This window comes from Leptonychotes weddellii, chromosome X, assembly GCF_054177405.1.
Source record: "Leptonychotes weddellii isolate Sample4059 chromosome X, ASM5417740v2, whole genome shotgun sequence".
Classification (NCBI taxonomy): domain Eukaryota; kingdom Metazoa; phylum Chordata; class Mammalia; order Carnivora; family Phocidae; genus Leptonychotes; species Leptonychotes weddellii.
In genome coordinates, this window is record NC_138385.1 from 77094140 (window position 1) to 77120806 (window position 26667).

The 26667-nt window shown below is 47.3% G+C and overlaps 1 protein-coding gene across 1 annotated transcript in view; it reads right to left on the bottom strand.

Moving 5' to 3' along the window:
• Positions 1–26667, bottom strand: part of TSPAN7 (tetraspanin 7) — a 125600-nt gene that overhangs the window by 9020 nt on the left and 89913 nt on the right. Inside the window, exons 2-5 of the mRNA XM_081808994.1 lie at positions 13272–13460; positions 9441–9515; positions 6914–7009; positions 5375–5531 (exon numbers count right to left, since the gene is read on the bottom strand). Of these exons, the coding sequence (XP_081665120.1) occupies positions 5375–5531; positions 6914–7009; positions 9441–9515; positions 13272–13460 (517 nt within the window). The remainder of the gene's footprint in view (positions 1–5374; positions 5532–6913; positions 7010–9440; positions 9516–13271; positions 13461–26667) is intronic.

The following is a 26667-nucleotide window of genomic DNA, read 5'->3' on the forward strand; positions in this document are numbered from 1 at the left end:
CCCCCCCCCCCCCCCCCCCCGCCAAGTGACTCTTTCTCTAACCTCACAATGAACATGTGGCCAATCTGGTTTCATTTAAATCTCCTCAACTCTCCTCCCCTGGCTGGATTATTTTAAAGCAAGTCCCAGATATGTAGTTTCATCCAGAAATGTTTCAGTGGTAGGATTTGGTGTAGCAGCAGATCTGTCAGACCTATGAAGCAAACCCCATAGACTCCAACCACACAGAGGCATTCCACATCCTTGCATAGAAAGACTCAGCATAATAAACATGGTTACTAGCATTTTGACAACAAGTGATACAATCTTAGAAAAATAAAGTGAAATTGTCAGGTCACAGGGGGGTGTTTGAGTGCCTGCCACCTTTAAGGTGTCTTGGGGTTCTTTCCAAGGAGACCATTAAGTTTATTTTTTAACAGGGAAAAACCTATGTTTTAAAGTCATCTTTTCCATAAATTTACTATGTGACCTTGAACAAGTCACATCTTTTTTTTTTAAGATTTATTTATTTATTTTGAGAGAGAGAGAGGGTGGGGGGAGTGGTAGGGGAGGGAGAGAGCAAGAGAGAGAGAGAATCTCAAGCAGACTCCCTGCACGACCCTGAGATCATGACCTGAGCAGAAACCAAGAGACACCTAACCGACTGAGCCCCCCAGGCACCCCTCACTTCTCCTTTCTAGAGGTCAATAACTTCATCCATAAAATGAAGTGAATTTCCCTTTCATACCATGAAATCTCCAAATGTGAAATGTGATTAAAACCAACACCCATTTTACCAATTTCAATGTTAGTGTAATACTGATAAAGTGAATCACCTTTCTTTAAAATAAATGATATGGTTGGAGTTCAACCATGTTGCTAAACAAGTTTTTTTGCTGTTGTTATCCAGGATTACATTTTATCAGCCTAGTCCATGTAGGAAACACCAAATTTTGTGTATCACCCATAATGCAAAGGCAAAAGCTGACTCTTCCTCTTAAATGCCTGACAGGTCGAACTCGTGTGTGTTTGTGTGTGTGTCTGTGTGTATGTGTGTGTGTCTATGTGTCTGTGTGTCTGTGTGTTTATATGTATATTTATTTGAAACTGGGCCAAGTCAGCCTAGATTTCTGAACTGACTTATACTGTCTCAGAAGACATGGTCTTTTTCCAGTTTTCTGAAAAACGGCTTCTACTTGAATGTATAAAGTCTGCAAAAATCAAGACATTAATTTCATAAACAGGGTAAAAAGGACTTTTGTTTATCAAGAAAGGCACACTAAATTGCAATAATATCTGAAGACCACAAAAAACCACGTCTCCCATATTGAAATTCAAAATTTAGCAATTTAACATTTCTCAGAGCTTATGACAATTCTACCAGCGCTGTACCTCCTAATAAGTGATATTTTATGCATCTGCAGTCTGTCTGCAGAGGAGAAGTGCATTAACTTAGCAGCAGAGCTTTGATACGTGTTTTCAATGCAATGGGCCAACTATACTCCTTGGTTAGCTGATGCAAATTTGAAGGCCGGGGGCGGGTGGGAAAGGAAATATGTTTCTGCTCATGAGGAATTCTGAAATTTGATTCTCCCTTTGTAGTAGAAGACTGCTGGCTGATTTCATTTTTACTAGTGAAAGTATCTATCACACTACTTTCCAAAAGGTAGTGGAAGGGCGAGCAGGTTGGGTTAGGAAGAATTCAAGGCGAGAGGAGAGATGGATATTGGAACGCTTTCCTGGATGGTAGCAGCTAAGACCACGTTTTGCCCAGGTGGCCATCATGACCGTATCTTCTCCCCCATCCTGGTGATGGTCGGGTGGAGGGATGAAGTTCATTCAGCCCAACGCCAGTGGTAGGTCACCTCAAGATATGGAAACCCAAACCCAACAATAAAGACCAGAGAAAAGCGAGGTGGGTGACTTTCTTACTCTGCAATATATCTTGGCATAGATATTTTTCCTATGAACTTTGATTCTGCATGTAAGTGGAATATATTTTTCTGATGTATGATTTCTGTTCCATTTGTAGGAGACTCGGAGCAGAGTCAATCACATTTTTGATAAGCCCACTCCAACCAGCAGGAGAAACCGGAAACATGCGGTCCCCGCCATTAGTGCAACTGTGACAAAATCGTTCTCTCTCAACCTTGCTCCTCAAAGTGGGGCTCTTCCAGGGGCAGCAGCAGCCCCCAAGAGTTTGCTGGAAATGCAGAATCTGAGGCCTCGCTCCAGACTCCCTCCATCAGAATCGCCAAATCCCTGGGTTGTTCATTTTTTAATGAATTTTAATGAATGTGACCACTATCTCTAGATGTTTCAGCGGCCCTTTAAAGCTTGAGGAGCACCCTTCTAGAAGAAAAGTTCTCCCATGGCTTTTCACTCCAAAGAAGATAATCCTATCAGTAGGAGGGTTCCTTAAAATGGGAAGATAAAAGTGATTTCACTTCTTTGTCGTTTTCTAAACAGTGTAAGAGCAAGGTTGAAATCAATGCTTTCCATCTCTGGATTCCTCTGTTACTCACCAGGCGGACCCTTGAGCCCATTCTCCAGGTCTTAGCTCAGATCTGTAGATAGCAAGGCCATGTTTGCATTCCACCTCACATTCCCCACTACACCATGATCTTATCTGCCCACAACAATCTCTTTTCATTTCCTCAAATGAAAGCCTGGTGATCAGGTGTGAGAGAAACCTACAGAGACCTGCTAAGTGTCCTAGGAAACATCCAGAAACAGAACAGGTCCTTTGCTCGCCCTCTCTGCATGTTGAAACCAACACAGTCACCAATGGGAAACATCCCTCTTGCCCTTGCTCTTTAAAAATGTCAAGAATTCCGATGGAGTAGGGGCTCAGTCAGTGCTGTCAGCCATGTGAACTTGCAGATATTTCAACATCCTGCTGGCAAAACCAAAATAAATCCCATCCCCTACACAAAACAATAAACATCCTGTTTAGCTAGTCTCACCTCCCTCCCGCTCTCTCCCAGTGACTTATACAAGGCAGGTTTCTCAGGCTGCCAGGTGAGAGCCAAGAGTCATCTTTCTGTGCCATTAAATCATAGGGTTCAAGACACAAAAAGATCGGCAAGGATTTAGAATGCATGTATTCCAAACAAGAGGATTCCGTAGAACTACAGGGGGGCAGTAGTTAAGCCTCCTGGGAGAGGGAGTCAGAAGAGGGGGGCTAACATTTATGAGCATCTACTATTAGTGTATTCATCCCAGCCCTATCGCCTGCCTTTTATAGTGAGGCATCTGAGACTCAGACCCGGGCCTTCATTTGTCCCAGAGTTCCGCGTGGGAATGAAATGGGAACATCTAATGAGACTCAGTAGACAAATTTCAGTCTTTACTCACTTTCTCTCCACAGAGAAAGCCAGGTTGGAGAAGTTAAGCCCCTTTTCCAGGTATCTGAGGTACCCAGGAAAATGTAAATCAAGCAGGATGGGGGTGTGGTGGGGAGGCAGGGAGTGAGGTCAGTTTGCAGGTTATCAATGAATGAAATGAAAAAAAAAATGCTACCCTATCTTTCTTTCTGGAAGTAATTCTAAAGATCATAGAGATGCACTATAGGATAGGACTCTAAACTAGCTTTTGAAGACTAACAAAAGATCTTCCCTCTGAGGACTTGCTGCATCATTCCTAATAAAGGACAGTGTGGTATATAGAGGGAGACAAACTCCACCATCACCCTGGTGCTGTTTACATTGCAGTTGACATTGAACATCACACTTAACATTTCTCCGGTCCTTACTCCGGGGCCAGGCCCTGTGCTTTAGCTACTTTATCTCGTTCAGTCCTCCTATCAATCCTAAGAGGCAGGAATGATCATCTCCCTTTTACAGCTGAGAAAAATAAGAAAATAAGACTGAGAAAGGTCACCTCTTGCAGGTGGCTGAACCAGGATTTAAACTGGAGTCGGACGCCAGAGCCCATGCTCCTGACTTCTAGATCCCCAGCTTTCACAAAGGAAAAGGAAGCTTGGGGGTCAAAAAAAGACTACCCGGGCTGATGGTTGCTGCTTCTACAAAAATCCTCCCGAGGCTCTGTCGTGCCCAAACGTCACTGCCTTAAAGTGCTTCTTGCCTTTTATAAATTGGAGCATCCGTTGGAGCTGGGTATGCTCAGTGCTTCGTAAAATGGCAGCCTAAGGACATCTCCGGGGGCTCAGTGGGGATGCCCCTGAAGAGACCAGAAGTCACCTTACCGATGAGAGGCAAAGGAAGCCTCAACCTTTGGGTTCTTAAGAAAATTCCAAGAGGAACAGATGTCTTCTTAGCTAAGACAAGGAGCGGTCAGTACGGAACATCTTATTACCTCTCATCGCACCAATAGCAAGTAATAAGCCCAGGATGACAAAATGAGCCTCTAGAATGGCAACAATGCCCTGCAGCATTTATGCTACAAATACCAACATTAAATGGGTAAGAATACAGAAACTGTCTCTTAACAGTCTCATCTTGAGAGGATGGCTATCTTCTATGCATTATTCAGCAGTTGGCCCAGATCACGTCAAGTGTTGAAGACCTTGGAAGAATAGAATTTTATGAGTAAGAAAAGAAAATTTACCTGATGGCTGCATAACAGCAGGTAAAGTCAACAGCAGGGTTGGTTTTTTTCCCTCCCTTCTGTTTTACCAAAACATATTTTCTATGTGGCATTTCTCGAAGTGTTTAAGAATACGGACACACTTCATACACGTTTTATCACGCCTTTGCCATATTCTCTGTGAAGTGGAAGACAGAATTGGTCTTCCTTCTGGCGACTGAAATTTTATTTCCCTCATTTTCACAATGTATTACCTTTCCAATTTCTTCTAGCCAGTTCTCTCTCTCTCTCTCTCTCTCCCCGCCTCGCTCTCTCTCTCTGATTTCTTTGGGACTCAAGATGCTGACAGTGAGTTGAAGTGGAGTTGCTGATTTCTTTTCCTAGAGCGGAGAGCACCCTCAAATAAAGGCTACCCTCCTGGCAGAAGCAGATGTTGTCTGTCAACTCTCGTCCCCCTTCCTGCTAAGGACTGGCATCCAGCTGTGAATAAGTCCATGTTTAGAAGGTAGATTAAGCAGAAGAAAGACAGCCAGAAAGAAGAAGGGCCACATTCCCTGTCTGACACCAGCACCAGGTGAGCAGGAACGGCTGCTCAACCTCCCTCCCTGTGCCTGGTCGGTTCTTGCTGAGTCACAGTTGCCCCTCCAGAAGGGGACAGCTTCGGGTGCCTTGTCCCAGGCGGTGAAGGGCCACGGGGAAAGATCCTGCACGCTCGCCTAGACTACCATTTCTAACCCATGTGTCCCAGTTTCACAGAAACAAATCCACCCAAAGCCCCACCGCCCCCACCCCCCGCTCCGCCCCCAAACATTCACCACGGATGCCGTCAGGGGTGAGAGGAAGCCTACCTTCTGGTTCACTTTGGTGGCAGCCACAGTCAGATTGTGTAGGTCCTGGGGATTGCAGTCGGTTTCGTTCAGGCAGCAGCTCGGGGGGATGCCGTGCTCCAGGAAGTAGGGACTGGCACTCCAGTTGGTGTAGTTCTGCACGCCACAGCAGCTCAGCTGTCAAGGGGCAAAGGGAAAGACCCGAAGTGTGTGGGTCACAGACACCATGGTCCTCCGCCTCAGCGCCCCAGGCCGTTTAAATGAGAAACTCGGCCCAAGGCCCCAAGTCAACAGGCACAGCTTTGGTGAGTAAAGGCGAGCTGGGGTTCCACTAATGCTCATACTCCCTGGGAAGCCCGACTGAACCGAGAGAAGGAAGTCAGTCCGAGACTGCATGTTGTGTTGGCTTCCTTACCATGTCCACAAAGTAAAGCAGGGCTTCTCGGGCCTGGTTCCACATTGACATCACCTATGTGGGCTGGCCGCTCTTATAGGTATGGAGCGACTAAATCCGGCTCATGGATGGGGAAGCCAAGACAAAAATGGCTTTAAAGAGCTCTTTTTAAGGCTTATAGGTCACAGGAGCTATGCCAATAGTAAATGGATTGGGGGCGGGGGGGGGGGAAGGAAGAGAAAGGAGGGAAGAGGAAGAGAGAGCTGGTGTTGGTAAACTATAGCCCACCCGCTATCTGCTTTTGTAAACCAAGTTTTGGGGGGACACGGCCATGCCTAGCCCTTTACAGACTGACAGCACGGCCCTCAAAACTTAAAATAGTGACCACAGGACCCTTTCCAGAAAAAGTGCGCCAACCCCTGACATAGAGAATGTTAAAGGAAATGGGGCAAAAGTAGAAATGAATTACTGAATCTGGGTAAAGGGCATACAGTTCCTTATACTCTTCTTGCAACTTTTCTGTTGAGTTTGGAATGTTATCAAAATGCCAAAAAAAAAAAAAAATACTGCTACTGAAGTAAAAAACAAAACAAAACATGCAACCCCCTCCCCCCCGCCACCAACCAAAGAGCTCCCCAGGTGATCCAGATGGGCCGTGAGGCTTGAGCACCAGCACCTGACCCCCTGAGCACCTCCAGGAAGGGGGCAGCTACTTCTCTCACCTCCTCTACAAAGCACCAGGCAGCCTGGGGCAGTCCCACTCCTGCCAGACCCTCGGCTTCTCCCAGATGCACTGTCCACCCCCACTACACTGCCCACACCAGGAAACACAGCTCACTGGAGCTCTCCACTCAGCCTAAAGACACCACTTCTAGAATGCCAGCCTTTGGGAGCCAATGCTAAGGAAGGTCACTCATCGCCTCCTTTCCAAGACTTTGGATATTAAGGGCAAGCTAGCTTTCCTTGGGATGCTCATAATTCATCCTGATGAAAGAAAAGCCACAGGTACTGGTCCCTCTTGATGCTGATTACCCGGACACCTGGACCTTAGATGAGCACTGGGTGCGAACTCTTAGAAATGGAACTGAAGGACAGTCATCAGTAGCAAGTGCTGATGGGCCCATGCCCCCAGCAGCCCCCAAGTCTAAGGCCTGATGTCACTTACGCTGCGCTGCACGTGATCCACCGCCCGGCTCCTCTCATCATTGCCGTTGTAATTCTGCATGGCATCCGTGTAAGTCCTCAGGAAGGTATCCTTGATCTGTGGAAGGCAGGAGGAATGTGGTTCTGGTCCACCGCCACCCAAACGGACTCAGATTCATACCAACTTCTACCCCCAAAATGGCTTCTTCTGAAAAGTCTCTGAATCAATGTAGGCCACGGAGGGAATGCCCTGTCTTCTGAGACAAAAGATCTCAGAAAATTCGCTGAGGGATTTATTAGCTCAGGAATTTTTTTTAAAAAAAATGTTTTCCTCATCCCCAATCCAGAGGAAGAAGCCCGCCTCATGAAATGACCCACTGACGTGGCCAGTTTCTGAAAGAGTGTGACAGTGAGCCCCAACCTCAGGCCTGGCTTTTCTCCTGATTTTCTTCGAATTGACTGATGGCCACCTTTCTGTCTGTAACTTTTCCTGCCCTCGCTCAGAAGAATAACAAAGGGCAGGCCACTGGAAGGCAGGAAGACTGATGGCGCTGTGACCAGACACGGATCCCTGTTCTGGCAGACAGGAGTAGGGCAAAACCAACCTGCACTTAACCTGTCTCTATTGAGGCCAGAAAGAGAGGCAGAGGGACGTGAACTTTTCTTGTTACGGGGTAGTTCACAAAACCCTTCCTCCTCCTCTGGCAGCACATTTGGCCGTGGGTTAACTTTCAAGCTCTGTTCCCCTGGAAACCTGCTGAACGGGGAGCATCAGGTGTGTTACCAGGCAACTCCCCACGTCTGGTGAGACTGCCCCCGATTGCTGAAACGACTCTGGGGTGGGAGGACAGCAAATGTCACTAATTGCCTGGTGGGAAGCTTTGGGCTAAGTACGGTGACTCTCTTACAGAGGCATGCTCCTTGCTGAAATACCAGGCGCTCTGCCCATGGTACAGTTAGTTACAAGAGATCAGTGGACACTAGTCACATGGAGCTTCTAAGCCAAGGTAGATACCACACCTGGCTGTGTCCTTTCATTTCACTGCACCTGCACTGTCTCTGTGGGGTGGGCAGGTGCACACGGAATAGACCCTGGGCCACGTTGAGGACTTCCACAGGAGAAACAAGCCCCTTGCTGGTGGGCAAAGGGTGGCTTCGCACCCCCCCCACCACTCACCTCAGTGTGTCAGATGCACAGAGGTGAGGTAGATGAGGGTGCCCAGGCCCTGGGTATCCCTTTCCCCACCCCCCAGGGAGCCCAGTCATTGCAGCACGTGGGAGGAGAGGGGGCAAGGGCTCAGCTGTGACTGGGGAGTTCACACACGTGTTGGGGGGCACCTCTAGGGCTGTGGAGGCCAGGACTTCATCAGGTTTCACCTCGCCTGACAATAGGAATGGGGAATCTAATTCCAGATGCAGCACCCATATACAAAATAGGTTCTAGAAGTCGGCCTTGACACCCGGGATCGCACCTCCGGAAAGGGGAAGACCAGAGCAATGGGAAAAAGGGGCAGAAAGTGCCACGAGCAAGCTCACTGGGAACTGAACTTGGCCAAGCACAGAAGCAGGGTCTGGGACAGATCATGCCAGGCGTTCAACAGCCTCAGTGCGTTTTCCACCTTTATCTTGCTGTTCTTTTGTTTTTCCTTTCTAACACACGCATCTCTACTTCTGGCTTTACTGCTATTTAGAGGGTACAATAACGGACTGCGGGGGGAGTTAGCGCTAGTGCTTTATTGTAGCGCGTACTCTGTCTGACCTGTCACCCCTATACACATCTGACAGGGGACACCGTGGTGGCTACAGACAGCATGAGGGCATCTCATCTCTGCCTGAGTGTCTACCCATTGTCTTAACAGAGCATCCACAGTGACAGTCCATGGGAGGAGGGCCACACAGGATACAAAACAGCCAGCCATGTCCTTGAAACCACAGTTACGATCACAAAACAGTACTCAGAATTCTTTTTCTCCAGCCTCCGAAGTCTAAACTATTACGTGTCAATTAGAAACAAAGCCATGTAGGGGTTTCAGATCATGATAGCCCTCCTCTCTATTGCCCTTGGCACCACACAGAGTAGCAGGGCTCCTCGCTCCTGGGCTTGGCCTCTACCCTCCAGTTGGCAAGGGGCGGCCCCCAGCGCTCTGAGGAGGGAAGTGGGGAGCGTAGGCTATTTGGGGGAAATCAAGCAGTCACAGAAATCTCGTTTATAGACACCCACTTGTGCCTTGCTGAGGCTGCTATTTTAAAAGGAGTATATTTGATCGACACCAAAGGTCACTGCTTTAAAACAAGGTAGAGAATCATTTCCTGCAGGAGCTATATCACAAAATAGAATGCGGATCAACAACTAAGGTTTTGAGTTTGGTGAAATTCCTGCATTTAGATTTTTATTGGCATTTCAGCCCCTATGAAGTGACATTTGGAAAACAGCGATACCACTGGAGATGCCAACTGGCCTCTATGTGCCCCTCACACATTACGAGAGGTTTCAAAAATCCTCCTCCCAAAGACCCTCCAACCGAGTTCTCTACGTTGTGTACACTCACCTCATGACGGAACACAAACCCAGAAATGCCAGCTACCAGCTCAGCCAGGAACACCAGCGACAGAAACATGGCATACTGAAAATCAAGCACACGGGGACAAAGGCAGACACGTTAGGATTGGGACGAGTGCTCCTTTGGGGTAGGTGACTTCTCCATCACAGGGAATCACACAAATCCTCATATCCCCCAGACAAAGTTGAGGAAAAGTTTAAAAATACTCTTGTCCAGATTTCCCCACATGAGCCTCAATATAGAAATGTGTCTATTTAATATGCATAAGCATTTTGGGCCACACATGCTGAGGAGAGCTCATCCGGAGACTCAGCTCAACCAGGAGAAATCTGGAAGGGCTTTTTATAACTCAGGTATCCGCTATTTTTGATGTTAGAATTGTTGAGCAAGAAGGTACTCTGGGGGAAAAAAAACAAGTACTCTGGAGGTTCACGGTTCTGCCCTGTCTGGGGGTCTTTCATACCACCTTCCCCAGGATGGTCAGCTGACGTCTGCGGGCACCCTTCATCTGGCTTCTGCAAGCTTAGCATAGTCCCTCCACCCGTGTACCCCTAGCGGCCCATTCAGTTTCCAAGCTTTCCCATTGCTGGGAGGACTTCCTTTCTCTTGGCCACAGTCTGCCTACTTGTAACTTCCACTCCCTGGTGCTAGAATGGCTTTCAGAAGATCTGACAACCAGCCCAACCTCGCTCCTACACAAGGGCCCTTCGTATGTGTGACCACTTCCATGATGTGAACCCGCTGCTTCTCTTCGTTTCAGTAAATCCCTCCGGTTTTCTTGAGCACATCTCCTAAAATGGCTTCAGATCCCCTTCCTTTGCAACTGTATGAAGCTCATGCTGCCAGAAAGACCAGAATGCACATGGGTCAACACTCTTCCTCAATATGGTGATCAGCCTTGAGTGTAGCACTTAGAGCAGGGGCCAGGGGCCTACTTCCCTCTCTGATTCTGCACAGCGTGTGGAGTTGATAGCCTTTAAAAAGCAAGGAAGCTACGCGATTGTTTGTAAGTATCTAAAACCCTTAGTGCTTCTTATTTGTTTCATGCTTCCTGTTCTTTCCAAGTTGACTGTGTGTGTGTGCGCGCGCATGCGCGTGTGTGTGTGCGCGTGTGCTCACGTGAGTGCGCATGCAGGGATAAATTACATGGTACTTATGAGACATTAAGGGTTTCCATTTTTGTGGCTTTGAAAAGCAGATAAAAGGAAAGAGAAGGGATCCTTTTCCTACAAGGCATATGTCTTCCAATCTGTTCCTTCTCATCTCAAAATGAAATACAACAGTCCTGAATGTTTGCAATGGTCCTAGGTGATGCTGTAGAATTTGGATAGACTCGACGTGGTCGTGTTACTTATTTGTAGAGTGTACATATGTGCACAGCAACATAAATTATTTTTCTTGGGTAGTAGCACATGTTAAAAGGAGAAAATGCTGGCTTAAAAGGCCAATTTTGTTTGAAATCTTAACAAAAGTCTCTACACACACTTAAAGCACAGCCCCTAAAATCGCAAACACAGTTATGAGTAGAATGCTCCGCGTACATGACATCTGTCTCTCAACTTAGTACAAAATGCAATGAGAAGCACATGTGACTCCAGAGAGAGTCTCACCCCAGGCCTAGAATCCACCAGAAAGTCCTGTGGGAAAGTAACTGTCAGGAGGCAGGTGGGAAAAAGGACATTTGACTACGTGATCAGATGTCCTCCTAGGTTTACATCCTAGCTTTGTTGTGGGCTAACTCTTAGGAAAGAGGCAGCCACCCTGGGCCTCCATAAAGTGAAAATAGTTATTTTCAGTTGTTTTGCAATTAATGAGGTTAAATGAGGACCATAACATTCTAGACTGACAGTTAATCAGTGACTTCCGCTCCTGTCAGCCAGATCAGCAGTTTCCTGTCTCTGGGAAGTTCCCTGTTTCTGGGAGCTTCCAGAGAACAGCTGCTTCTCCTTCAGAAGGCCTTGGCCAAAAGCCTACTGGGGAAAGCTTGTACTAAATATAGGTGATAGGGGTCGAGTTTTCCACATGTGAAAATACTGTAGTAGAGAGAGTCCTGGCTTTGGAAGGAGATGTCTATGGGTCCAATCCCAGCTCTCCCCACACTAGCTGGGTGAAGCTGGGCAGGTTATGCACCCAGTACAGCATCTAGCAGAGAAAAGGAATTGGTGTTTTTTAAAAAACCAAAGACAAAAACTAAACAAAACCTCCAAAACTTCTCTCCAAAGGCTCACCTGCTAGTGAGCTCACAATTGGTAGGAGGAAATGGCAGAGTGGTTTGAAACCGCCTTCAGCAGAGTCCAATGCTACTCTTTAATATGTGGGGACAGAGGCCCAAAGAAGCTACATCCCTGCCACTAAAGACCTAAGCCAGGTCCCCTTCCTTCTTGTTTGGACAGATAGATTCTTAGCCATCTTCCTTTTTTATGCCTCTGAAGTAAATTCTCCCCTTGCTACTCATTGCACTAAACGCGAGGCTCCCAACGCTTGCTGTACCATCGAATCCTCTAGAGAGCTTTCGGAGAATGTGATGCCAGGGCCCCAATGCCACAAATCCTGGTTCAGCTGGCCGGAGGTGGGACCCCTGGCGAAGGTGTTTTTCGAAAACTGCCCAGGTGATATAAGCAGGCATGCAGAGTTGAGGACTCGACCAAAAGCCATCCGTGTGCTTGTAAGAAACCCTAGAAGGTGGACCCAGGGCGCTAGCATAGAGTGGCAGGTGACAGCAGCAGAAATGCCTCTGTGTGGCCTCACTCTGGCTTTTCCACCAACCTGGAAAAACCCGTGCTGGCCAGGGCATCGGCCTCCCGCATGGTCTGCAGGATGGAAGTGGCGGGAGCAAACGCTACCTCCATGAGGTTGTCAAGAGAGACTAATCGGTGCCACTTTGGAAGGTGGTTCCTTTGGAGTGAGTCACCCCCACCCCCATATCTGTCACTAGAGGGTATTAAATGTCACCCTAACTTAGGGCTAACCACAGCACTGAGGGACTCTCCACTCTCCCCTTTCACAAAATGAGGCGTCTGAAAGAAATCTCTTTAAACACAATGTTCTTTTGAGGAGAGGCCCTTGGTACCTTTTATCTATAAAATCCTTTAATGTTAATGCTCACTGATGAAGAGCATGGGCGGTGAGTGGACAATTAGGCAATGAGTCTACCAAAAACTTAAGAATCATGGTAACAGCCTTATGACACCCTGCCCCTTACCCTTTGGGAAACATCATGCTGTGTGTGTCCTATTGCAGTGAAGGCACCCAGCCCTGGGCCTGATAGCCAACATTTGGCACGGCATCAACCCTCTGTTGAGTGGGGAAGCTCTGGCTTAGCTCCACTCCCATAGCGCTGAACTGGGGTGCACAGGTTGAGAAGAACATGCCCACGCAGCCAAGAATGGCCAAGTTCAAGGAGGCAGAATGTATTTCTCCAGTGGGAACTTGAAGCCAAAAGGCTGCTGATGTTTGGGATGCTGCCTTGCCCACCAAAGCTGCACATCACACACCTGAAGAGATTTCTAAGAAGGAATGCAAGACTGGACCAAGGTATCTCGCCATGAGGATATAAATGGCTTCTGAGAACCACAGGCTGCTGCTTTGTCACCACCTACCTCGAGGGACCAGAACTGGATTTTTTTGTGCCAGGCTGTGTTTGGGGTTGTTTTGCCCTCTAAGGGATTAAAGGGTGGATTAGGTAAGAGTCTGGACTAAAATTAGAGTCCATGCATATTGACTTGTGGGTGGCTTCAAGAAGGGCCATGTCACTTTCATGTGATTTATATTTTTTCACAAAGTCATTCAAAGAGCAGTATTCTGTTGTGACAGACTCACCAGTTTCAGCATCCACGGGCTACCACGGCAGGTCGCGAAGCATCCAAACAGGCCAAAAACCACGATAGTGGTGCCAGTTCCGATGAGCACGTAGGGAGCATTTGTGGAGTTCTCAGCAATCAGGGAGATGTAGGTGCCCAGAGTGAGTTTGCCCCAGACTCCAACAGCCAGCAGGATCACCCCAGTGATCTGAAAAGGTGGAGGGGAGGAGAGAAGGGACTATGAAACTGTGAAGGTGAGAATCGACACCCTCGATGTGGCCTGGATGTGAAGACTCGTATTTCCGTGGGCAAGTGGCACTTGCTTCAGGAGTCCCTGAAGCAGCGGAAGTGTCGGAGACCAGTCACTCAAGCCATCCCAGACTAAAGACACTTGGGTTTTGTACAATTAGATCTGGCCCTTACACAAAGCCATATGTGGTTACCACATGGATTGCAAGTCTAGCCGACAACAATGAACCTTTTTTTAAATCTGTTTCTGAAAAATGCATGTTTGTGCTAATACAGGTCTCAGAGCCCTCCCAGGCCTGGTCGGAGAGCCGCCACCCAATGCCGAGCTGGGCATAAGGCCATTAAGAATGTCGGCCACCCTCTTCAATGGCACGTGTGGATACGGTACGTTTTAAGGACATTTTGCATGATGTTTTAAGGAGCAAGATGATTTTCTTTCCCTGTTAGAACAAAAATCTCTACAAAAGCAAAACATTCAAAATATTTTTGAATCCCTATTGATACATTGCCTTATTTACAGTGCTTTATTCAATATAAAACAACAGAAGAATCTGAAGATTTCCTGGAATTAGCAATAATGCGATTTGGCAAATCCCACAGATCAGTCCAAAGGAAATCGCCACAGCATGTCTAAACTACAAGGACCTTGCATCAATCAGGCCCTTACTTTAGGGAACAGACTTGGGGCTACATGCTATGCTTTACCCTCCACCCCCGGCAGGCCACACGACACAGCAGCTACAGCTGCTAAAGCCAGTTGTTGACTTTGTGTCTCTATCTCCCAGCTCGGCTCAACTTCAGTTTTCCAATAGCTTAGCCACTCGTTCAAACGGACAGCCCCCTAAATGCCACCTCTTCTGACACCTCATGAGGCTCGAAAGAAGCGTGGGTGTCCAAAGGAGCCCTTTCCCAAGTTCTGTCCCACCCTATCACCCAATGTCCTATAGCAAATGCCTCAGCTTCCTGTCCAGCCCGGCCATCCAAGTGAGGAGGCATGATGAGAAACAGGAGCAAAGCAGTAGGGTACAAATCAATACCCACCTTGCCAAGGTCTCCCCTGTCCATCAACACACTGTCCCAAATATGCGCTACATGAGGAAGCAAATGGTGGGGCCAGTGAAGATGCTTGGCCCTCTCTCCTGTACACTCCAAGAACCCCCGCAGTTTGGAGCCACCAAGATTGATTCTCTGTGTGGCACGCTCCACCCATTTGGCGGAAGGGATCAGCAGGAAAAGCAAGAGCTTGGTGATATTCCCCTACCCCCACCCCACTTGCCTCTCTACTCTGTAGAACCATCACCATGAAAGACAGAATTAAAAGCTTTGAATCAGAAAAAGATTGAGAGACTAGTGCTAGTTTTGTAAGGGGAAGGCGAATGAATGTGACGTGATCTTGAGGAGAAAGCATTTGACACTAATATTTGGGAGAAGGGGGCCCAGGGGAGGTCTACCGCCTTTGAAAAGTTCCATTGGGGGATGGCCTCAGGGAGTTAAGAAAACCAAGGCCAGAGGCTGCCAAGAGTTTCAAGTCCTCTGCTGACACCTGGTGGTTGCTAAAGAAAGTAGCTCCCTTGAACAGCCTTCTTCCGCCATAGGGAAGCATAAAATGGAAACAGAAAATGCTTTTCATCCACCAGAAGCAAAAGTTAAGATTCACTTCTCCAGGGGCGCCTGGGTGGCTCAGTTGGTTAAGCAACTGCCTTCGGCTCAGGTCATGATCCTGGAGTCCCGGGATCGAGTCCCGCATTGGGATCCCTGCTCAGCAGGGAGTCTGCTTCTCCCTCTGACCTTCCTCCCTCTCCTGCTCTCTGTGTCTCATTCTCTCTCTCTCAAATAAATAAATAAAAAAAATCTTTTAAAAAAAAAATTCACTTCTCCGCTCATTAGGGGTGAGAACGCAGTGAACATTAGGGAGAAGGGAGAAGGGAGAGTGCCTGGATTATCTTTTATGTCTCAATGCTTAATACAGTGCCAAACACGGCCATTTCACTTCTCTGGGTCTTAGAACATCTGCCTCATAAAAGAGTCCTTCAACTGTCACGTACTTACAAAACTTCTCTGTCGGGTGGATATTATGAGGGGCCTTAAGATGGAACCAGAGAAAAACCTCGTCCCCTATTTCCCACTTCTACCGTTATCTGCCTAATGCTCTAAATGTCACAGTGCCGATGTACTGATCAAAACCAGGAATTCAGTTGAGCCAGGCACTGTTTAGGCTGAAGACACATCTCCTCTACAGACTTACTCTTTTTCATGTGACTGCTCCCCACCCCCCCGAGATTCATAATGCTTCGGACATATGTCATTAGGATGCATTGGCTTTAGTGACCGAAGAGGAGTCTGATGGCTTAGATTTCTGTGACCAGCCACTTCATACAGTGCACAGCAAATATTATATGCAGTATATCAAAGTTAACCCAAATCTGGATTTTAAGGGTAACAGTATTAACATTTTGATCCCTTTTCTCCTTTGAAAAAATAATTTCTCTGAATGCCACCACTGCTTCATTATAGGACAGCGCTCTCCGGTAAAGTACAAAACCTATAATATCAACTTTGTTAAAATGTTCATAAAATGTAAATTACGTTAAAATTTATTTTTGCAGACCTCAAAGGTACCTCTTAAAGATTGCCAGTGGAAGCAAAGAAACACAACACTGTGGGCACCACATTGTGTGGGAGGAAAGCCATCCAGGATCCTGACCTAGACCAAGCCAATCATCCTCTAAGGAGCTCTCTTTCTCCTAATGACGTGGAGACTGGCATAGATGGGCCCCATCCAGCACCTGTCTTCTAGGACTCTAAGAACAGCCCAGAGAGAAAAGCCCTTCTCCAATGTTGCTCTTCTCACACTCAGAGATCCCTGATGGCCCAACTCTGTGTCTGGAAGGCCGAACCCCACCTACACAAGGCCTTCTGTGCACACCGAACCCACCTCAGCAGCCTCATCTCCCTCCCTCCTCTTTATGCATTCTATGTAGTTCCAGTAAAACTGAGCTGTTCTCTGTGTATTCCCTGTGCTTTACTGCTTCTCAGCCTTGGCTCGTGATGATCCTTTTGGTGAGAATTCTTCCCCTTCCTATCACTACCCGTCTACATCCTTAACTTGTATGGCATACCGTGCCTACTCCTCCCAGTCTCCTTACGCAGAACTTACTCTGTACTATCCCACTGTCACGCGGTGCCCTATCCCCCTCCCATGCACATCCAGGACTGTGACCCTCTTGAGGGCAGGAGATGTGTGTCTTGCACATGGTCAATGTCCAGTACGTGTCTGCTGAGCAAATGAATAAACAGCCGATGGTAGATGTGAGAAGGGACAAGAAGTCTCCTGCTAGCTGTCGACCTGCTCTACTCTCTGCAGCTCTCTGAGGAACTATCAGAAATGGTACGAAGGCCAACCGCATTGTCATCTGGGGGACATTACGATGCTTAAGGACAAAGACGAGAAGATGAACTGGACAAGGGAAAGAAGGTTGGGTTGGACTTGGGTCAAGTATGGGACAAAAGCGCCAGGCGCTTGAAGGAAAAAACTACAAACTAAGGGCTGAAGAGCCATAAAATACAAACTCGTGCTTTCTTTCATTTTGTCTACTATAATAATGCTTCTCACCAAGGATAAGAAACCTACAAAGACAAGCCCAAATCAAAAGTCATTGTTATACACTGTGTGATTTTCTTCTTGGTTCCTGTCAACAGACACGCACATGCACACGCGCACACTCCCCCCTACGTGTACCTTTACAAGCACCCCCAGGGTGAAAAGCAAGGCACGCGTTCCTTTGACACGCTTCTTCTGCTTTTGCTCCCCATGAATAGGCTCAGGGCTCACCAAAGAAATTTTGTGTCTGAGCTCCTCAGAGCCCTGCAATTTCTAAACCCATCAGTGTGTCACTGGTTTAGCTTTCTCATGGAAGTTTTGCTTCTTTCTCAGAAGATTCCATTAGCAAGCAGCCAACAGGGTGGCTGAAGAGGGGACAGATCAGAGCCTATAGGTCAGAGCCCACACGAGTGGCCTGGGAAAGGTGCTGCCGCCACCTCACCCATTCTCATGTCGACTACGAGCCAGGAGGGCAGGCCCGGTGCCCGCCAGCAGTAGCCAGGCTGAGGCTCAGGGTCTCCTCTCATTCCCAGCCTCTCGTGGCGGCTCGACATTTTGTGCACTTCCGGTGCAGCTCAGAGTATATGGGTAGCAGAGTACTTCCGGCTACCTCTGATTTAGGCTTGGTGAGGAGGCCGAAAAAGCTATAATGGTAGCACCATAAATTGTAGACCTGAACTAGAAAATGTGATGGCTCACATTACCTTAAAATCACATTGCAAGGACATATGGGTAGGTTGGCTAATATTGCATGGGGTGTCCAAAATGCTCTGGAAGAGATTTCCTGAGGTTCGTTGTCATTTGGAAGTAGATACTGGGGGAGCAATGGCAGCAGTCCGTGTGGTCCTTTGCCCCCCCCCGCCGGGTCAACACAGCTAATGCTGGAAAGTCTCCCTATCGTCCCTGCAGCGTCCTGGTCCTCTGAGAGGAGCCAGGGAGACGGTGCTTCTGTCTTTCTCACATGCCTACGGGCATTTCACTGGAACCCACTGCCTCCCCTGCCCACAGACCACAGCCTTCTGACTGAGCAGCTGTAGCTCCTCTCATGCTCACGAAAGGCTGTGCCAGGTTTGGGTCTGATGGAGCCAAGTCCATGTACTCTTTATTTCCTTAATTGCATGAGATACGAAATATGCACTTGGGTCACCATTGGCATAATGTGTATCTGTTCTTGTAGGTGGGGTTCATGAACCCATGTATTATGCAATGAAAAAAAAAAAAAGAAAGACCATGACAAACTGAATTAGAGAAGCACCAGCTCTCTCAAATAGACCCCATCCTAAGAAGCCATCTGGGATAGAAAGCACAGGAACGAAAGACCAGCCTGAAGAAACACACAGAAGAAATCGTAGGCCGAAATCTCAGCTAGACAGCAGGTTAGGCGGAAGCCACAGATCGATCATCCCAGAGGCTTCCAAGTTAATTCACCCCTGGCGACTCCACGCAGAGGCATTGTGAAATGTTCCGCCCGACTCCAGACAATTCTCTAACTCAGAAAAACCACATGACACAGAAACTCCATCCATATCATAATTAAAATAAATACAATTAAATAATAATTAAAGCAGGAATTAAATCATTAAAAGACAGGGTCTTCAGAAGTTAGATTTTTAAGAAGCAGCCAAGCAAATTATGCTTTCTGCCCCCTCTTACTTGAAGCATGATGCTGAGGAGACCATGGGGCCGGGCACTTTGCCTGGTGTTCTGACCTGATTTTGTACACGGAGAGATAAAGCAACCAGAAAGGTAGACAAACCAGCAATTTCTGCCACGTCGTGGTTTTTTCTCTTTAAACTTGAAGAAGTAACAGTGTGAATCTGTCATATTTACAACTTAAGATTTTATTACAAGTTATTTGTGAAAATACGGGGTTGGGCTAAGAGGCAGAATTGATTGGGGTTTTCCAGTGGGCTTGAGAACCCAGTCCAGCTGAGGGGCAGAGGGAGAGCCAGTGTGTTTATTTAAAATGTAGGTGAAGGGAAGAGCTCTGGGCCGGGAGTTAGGATCCCAGGGCTTCAAGTTGCAGTTGATCACAAATTAGCTGTGTGACTTGGGGCAGACCACCGAAACTTTCTGGGCCTTGGTTCCCTTTTCTGTAAGATCAGGAGGTGGAAAAACCTGATTTCCAGTGCTCCCTTCCAGCTCTAACATTCTGAGACACCAAATCAGAAGCTGCAACTTGACATGCTTATTCACTCGCAAATCTATTTAGGGAAGTGCCCACTTGGAAAATAAGCACCAGGAAGTTTATTAGGTCCTCCCTGCGACTGACAAACTGTCAGCAGTGGGAGTAGGCAAGTTGGCTCGTCTCTGGACTCAATGCCCACCGTTCTACCAGCTTTCTGAGGTGACAAGTGGTTGCTGGGAAAGAGAAGGAAAGAAAAACGCCCAGGGGGGCAGGCATTGCCGTTTTACGCGGACGCTCAAAGATTTCCTAAGGTCACTAGCGTAACAACAAGCTTTCCTTTTTTTATATGAAGATGACATGTCATCTTAAGAGCGGTAAGACCTATGATTTGAGCTGCTTTTTTCTAGGCAGGTCTGTTAGCCAACTCAACTCTTTCACTCCCTCGCTTTTATGACTATGGTATGTGTGGAAGAGAGGGAGATTAGTGCGATCTCTAAAAGGGGATAGGGAAGTTGAGAAGAGGGAGAGAATTGGGATGATCTTAAACACTGATTTGTTAAAACTGGGTTTGAGAACCATTAGGAAACCCAGAGACTTGTCTGGTCCCGGCCCTGTTTTCTATGGGGTTTGACGTGACCAAAGGCCACGCGGGGAGTGTTCTGAAGGCACTCGTGGAGGTGGGACTGCAGTTTGGGAGCAAGTCAGAGATGCAGGTGAGGGCTGAGGCCGGAAGTGACAGCCGAGGGAAAGATGTGTCTCAGGAAACAGAAGCAGAGGATGGCGGGGGGCGGGGAGGAAGGACGGGGCTGAGGTTGGAGGAAGACAGTCACTAGAATGTCGGGGGATGATGCCGGAACTTGGGGGAACAGTGAGGAGACGCAGAACTGAGTGGACAAGTCTATGAAGGTGGCTGCTGACAGGAGAAGTAGGAGACATGGAAGAAAGAGGCTTTTTTTTAATTCCCCTAAAGACTTATGGGAAACAAAAGGTCAGCCCAGTTCATGGGCTCCATATATGCCAACGGGCAGATGCAAAACTCTTCCTTTACACACCCAAGAAAACCCACAATTGTATTTTATATTTAAATATCACTTCATCCTATAGCCAATTCACAGAATTCAAATTCCAGGAGCTAGGTCATGAGCCCAGAGTGATTTGTCAAAAACTCTAGCTTCTATTTGGATTTTAACAGTGAGCAGCCAGGGTCTGATGTACACGCTGTTGAACAGATCATACATCGATGCTTCTGAAAATATGAAAAGGGTTTTGAACAGCACCGGGAAAACTCAGGAATTCCAGTTCCTGCTGTGGGCTCACCACAGGCCTTTCTTCACGTGTTTAGCAAAGCAGCTGATCGTGTCACAGGCAACAGCTCCAGGAATGCTTTAAGTCTATCAAACAAGGCTTCCGTCCTTGCGCCACTCAGGTTGCAGATCTGTGGCTTGGTTCTCCATCTGTGAAATGACAGGACTGGCCCCCGTAACATCTGTAGGAGCCCTTCCAGTGCTTAAGTTTTATGTGTTACTTTGAGTTGCCCAGGGGTCCTCAGAGGGGCCAAGATCAAACCCAACTGTTCCCTAGGATGCAGACCACACTGGTCAATAGTGTTCCCCAAGGGCCTGTGCTCGCTGGGCTTTGTACTCAGCCCGGGGGCGGCTAGCTGGGGAGGGGCTCAAGCAGGTGGCTGGTTGAAGACTGAATAATCCCTAATGTCCTAGACGCCCAGGGAGTGGTGGCAATTGATCAATATGTTGGCAGCACTTCCTGCATTCAAAACTGGCTCTGAACATGGTGGAGTCATCTGAAATGGAGCTCTCATGGAAAAGTCAGGGCTACACAGCTGCTAAAATCATAATCAAGACCACTTTAGTCAAATAGCCTTTCATTACTTGAATTACTAAACCCCTTCAAATGAGCCCAACCAGTCCCACCTTCTACTTAATTCCATTATTCAACAAAGGGTCACAGGAAATTTCCAAACATGTTATTAGGGAGTCTGTATATCCTACTAGGAAATGTGAAAGAATGGGCAGCCCTGAATTGGTTTTGCATTTCCTGTATATTACTCTAAAGGATTCTGGACTTTAGGTCTCCTCCCTCTTAAGGAAAAAAAAAAAAAAATCCACAAAGAAAGGCCCCAGAAGCAAAAGAGAATTTTGCTCCATGCTTATTAGCACATTGAGAAATGTTCCATTATATCAGGGAGAAATTTTAAGGGCAGCTTCTCGGCATTACTTTTCATCTGTAAGTATTGCTGAGTTCTCACTGAAAATGTTCAAAACGGACTTAGGTTTGTGATTTACACCACCGCGGAGTGTCTAACCCCAACCTCCAGCCTCTAAGAGCTCGTAAAAGAAAGAAGCCAACAAACCAGAGGATAAGACTGTCTGGACGTAGCTCACACCTCTGGTCTCACTGATGACCCAGATATATAAATAGATGGCATACAGATGAATGCTTATGAAGAATTGGGACAGCAAAGCCACTTAATGGGGAGATTTGTGTACTTAGAAATCAGGACCAGCTGTAGTGGCTAAAGTGACAGAAGCTTACTGTCTGGGGGATTCCCTCTATGCCACACCTCCTCCGCGGAACCCCCAAGTTGATCTCACTCGCATTTAAAAACTGTTGGCCCAGTTGACACACACAAAGAGGCAGGTGAGTGCCGGGAGCACCAACAGCCAGCCTTATCAGCGGCATTAACAGGTGGCCCGCTGAGCAACTGAAGGAAGTGCTGTGGGGAGAGACCCCTTCCTATGCTTCCCTTCCTCGGGTGACCTAGGACCGGACCACTGCTGTGAAAAGATGTATCAAATTCCACACTAATAAGAAGAGAGCTTTTTAAAAGAAGATCGGGTCCGTGTAAGCTTATAAACAAGAGCTACGACTGCGTTATTAATGCCTGTTGACAGAAAGTTTCTGCTGACTGCACATTTACCCTGGCCTACATTGTTAATTGTGTGTGTGTCAAGATTTGAAGAGTCTTGTGGGAGGAAATCAGGTCCTTTACCTCCTCTGTATCCACCAAAGCCTCACTCACCCACATCTTGTGTCTGATCTTCCAAGACAACGGGTCGTTCAGACATTCTGTCCTAATGCACATTTAATAGAATCACTGCTTGTCTGAGTGTGGTTCCCAATTTTTAATTCGAAAGCCAGTCACTGTGCCCATGATGAGCACAGGATGGGAGTTCAATAAATGCAGAATGCATCTTAGTGGCAATCTCTCACCTTCGAATTCAGCTCTCTTCCAGGGGCTGTGTCCTTGGGGGTTACCAGATGGGAACGAACGTGGATAAACCAGTCCTATCGGCAATTCCATACGTGTGAACCGAAATGACAACCCGGGACTGAAGAGCAACACGTCTCTCTCATGATTATGTTGTTGAACAGATTGAGCTTTCCAGGAGTTCCATTATTTGCAAAAGGGAAAACTTTCTTTGCAGCATTTCTATATATGATTATCATCTCCAAAATACCAAAACAAACCCACAGTCCTCCATGGATATGTACACCTCATACATACATGTGTAAAGTCAACAGGAAGATGCTAGAACATAGACAGTGAGGTGATCCCTGAAGGCCTGTGCTCGATCTAGCTATGTGTTGATGGGGGCTCCGGGGGTGGGGTGTTTGGGGGAGCTCATGCCTCTCTTCAGATGAACTTGGCACTGATGAGACATAATGCCAGAAGAGGGCCTATCATTAGATGAGTCAAACAACCTGTGGAGGAAACAGGTAAGCAGCACTGAATAACAAGATTCTTATACAAATAGTAACGTGGTCTTCTTTCAGTGGTCCTAACTTTCGCCTGAGATGATTTAAGGGAAGAAAAAAAAAGCCACCTCACTTCTCTTCATGATTTAATTAACTTTCCTCTCAATACTCAGATATCCACACCACACACCTATGTGATACCACCAACAAATAAGATACAGAGGGACAATTCAGAGGTCTAATATGGACAGGGTATTGCAGGAAAAAAAATTAACTTTGGTAACACACGTTCTTGGCAAAAAAAAAAAAAAAAATCAGTTATTTCGGAAAAGCACAAAGAGGATACTTCGCCCTCTCTTACCACTACCATGGCATCTCTCCCTGCCTCTACCTTTGCTCCCACGGCTCTGTTCTCAACACTGCAGCCAGGCTGATCTTGTTCAAACGAGAATCCGATAATATGACTCATTTGCTCGAAACCCTTCTACACATCCCACCTCCCAGGGCAGGAGCCAGCACTCTCACCCTGGCCTGCATCCCTCCCTGGTTCTTCTGATGGGACCTCCCGTGGCTCCCTCGTCACTTACTTGGCTCCAACCCTCACGGGCCTTCTGGCTGCGGCCCGGTTCCCGCCATGGGGACTTTGCACTCGCTCTTTCCTCTGCCTGGACTTCAGAGATCCCTCCCTTCTTCAAGTCTCTGCTCCTCAATGAGCCTTCCCATCATGACCCGGTTTCAAACTAGAACCCTGCCTCTCCAGCAAGCCCTACTCCCTTTCCCGCTTGGTTTTTCTCCACTGCACTTACCATCTCTGAACACGTGGATTTACTTGCTTCGTCTGTCTCCCCAAATGAATCTTAAGCTCTACGAGGTCAGGGGATTTTGCCTGCTTTATTGATGAAACCCCAAAGCCAAGACCAATGCCTGCCCCATAGTAGGGACTCAGTAAATATTTGTTATGTGACTGAATACAAGAAGACAGGCTGAGAGGCAAGTGTGAGCTTTGGACGCCAGGAGATCGACGGTCACTGGCCCTGCACTAAGGAAGCCAGATAGTGGACTTGACTTGCACAGGGCCAGGCGGTGGCACTCAGATTAAAAACCTGTTCTCTGGCCAACTCGCTTCTAATCTGGCACATTGCTTCATAAATGTCTGCTTTTGACCACCAGGGGGACTACATGAGAAAGCATGGGAACAGCTAGGTCTAATCCACTAATGGAAATGTAATTCGAAGCTCTAACATCCTAGAACTCCGTGAGGTCAACAACTGATGGTTAGGAGTCAAGAGAATGAGTGGTGCTTTATACCAGCACGTTCTGCATGGAGCACTGGGTGTTATACGCAAACAATGAATCACGGAACCCTACGTCAAAAACTAATGATGTAATGTATGGTGATTAACATAACATAATAATAAAAAAATATGTACAACGGTGCGGGGGGCAGGTGGGAAGGACTGGAGGGGGTGCTTACTGTGTGCTGGGCACTATGCTAAGTGCTTTAATGCTTTGTCTAGCTCAGTCTCCTAATATTCCTATCACACTTGTCTGAGGTCATCAGCACTAAATGGCAGAATAGACACTGAAAGGCCTGGCCCTGAACTACTGCCTTCCCTTAACATCCTCCTAGGTAGCCTGCCCTGGAGAAGGTTCTTTCTCCCCCAACCCTCTGCCCCTGCCTCCTCTGTAAGAAAAGCCCAGAAGCCAGCATCATCCATCCTAGCAATGATGCCAGGTTGATGCTCAACCCTGAGAATTTGGCTGCCACAATTAAAAAAACATTAAAACCTGCGGGCATAGTCACTAACTGATTTATTTAAAAATGCTGTCCATTATTTCTCCCCTTTCGAGCAGGAAAATCTATAGAAATGGAAACACGTTCTGCTCCAAGCTACAGCTTGGTACTTTAAATGAGCCAGGATGGGGAAGAAATACTCCGATGTATATGTTGGGGTGAGCCAGAAATGTCAAGTATCACAAACTTCACACACAAGTCGACACAAGGACCAACCGGAAGACTCAGGAAAGCTTGGCAGCAACACGGAAAACCGTAGCACCTTCTGGGAAAAGTTTAGGAGACTAAAGTACTCTGGGTCTCACCCTGAGGGAAAAAACCACGAAGTCTGTGGCTAAAATACATACCAGGGAAACCCGCTCTGAAGCTGTGACTATCAAAGCAGCTGAGACCCAAAGTGATGGCCCTCCCCACAGCCTGCCAAGGGGATGTGATTGTCCTTCACAAACTAAGGGCAGAGTCCACAAACAGTTACCTGTGTACACGCCCCTGATAAATGGCATTTACTGAGCAGTACTGTGCTCCTTACATGCTTCACCACATTTATCCTTAATCTCTCTTCTGCGGATGAAAAACAGCCTTTAAAACCTGGGGCTTTGTAGGGCGCCTGGGTGGCTCAGTCGGTGAAGGGACCGACTCTTGGTTTCGGCTCAGGTCGTGATCTCAGGGTCATGAGATCGAGCCCCGTGTTGGGTTCTGTGCTCAGTGGGGAGTCTGCTTGGGGATTCTCTCTTCCTCGCCCTCTGCCCCTCCCTCCGCTTTCTCTCTCTGATAAATAAATAAAATAAAATAAAATAAAAACTGAGGCTTTGAAAGGTTTGGCAATTTGCTCAAAGTTACAAAGCTAATAAGGGGGTACAGCCCAGCATTAATTTCACTTCTGCCCAACTCGAGGGCCGCATCCCCCGCCACCACGACTGTCTGTGTCCCACGGCAGTGTGAGCAATGCCGGCCAGCTCCCAAGGGCTGAGGTCCAGGAAGGGGAGCCATGTACAGAGAAGCCGGGTTTTCTTTATGCTGCCTAGGTGCTTCCTAAGGATGGGTTGTGAGGAAACCAGAATTCTGAACCAATTTCCAGAAACTTTGTGGGCACTTTCTAGTTGTCAACATGCAGGAAATGTGGGAGGGGCAGGGGTGTGAACAGATGGACTCTACAGACTGACCCTGTGAGCACCAGTCTCCTCCCTTCCCCTTTCCTGCCGAGTGCCTCCGGTGTCCGCTACCGGGCATGCGCCCCCTTATGAATGGGGTTGTGCTCCAGAAGATTATTTACACATTACTTGTTTGGCACTCCGAATGCATTTTCTTGTGGAAGCAGTGTTAGACGTGGTGCCTGTGTTTCTAGGTCAGTCCTCAAAAGTCTATATTTAAGCCAGTATTGGGGAAAGTTATAGAGAAACAGATTTTTGTCTCAATACGGGGAAGAACTTTCTAATAATAGGCACTGCCCAAAATGGAGTGGGTTGCCTTGGGAAGTGTGACAACAGAAGGTAAACAGCTTTCTGGGCACTCCCACAGTGTCTCCAGATGCATCCATGGGACAGAAGTCCTATGGATGGGAAGCCAGCAGGACTTTTTGACAGGATTTTTGTCTATATGTGGAAAAGTATGAAGTTTGCTTCATACTGCCTGAAAAGTCATTCTGATCCTGACTATTGTCCTGGAAACTTTGTGCGTTTCCCAGCCAATTATCTCCCTGGATTTTCATACATGAATGAATAGGTGCATTAGCAACACAGGAACGAGGAAACCATTTTCCCAGACTCCGAGTTACGTCTCTTTTGATCTCCAAAAGGCAGTGATAGGTCACATAGTTTTGCCACATGAAGAGCAACAGAAATACCTGTTCAGCGTAATGAGGTTGCAACTAAAATGAGCTGGGTTCTTTAAAGGGGGATATGGCACCTGAAGGAGTGCTTGCTTTA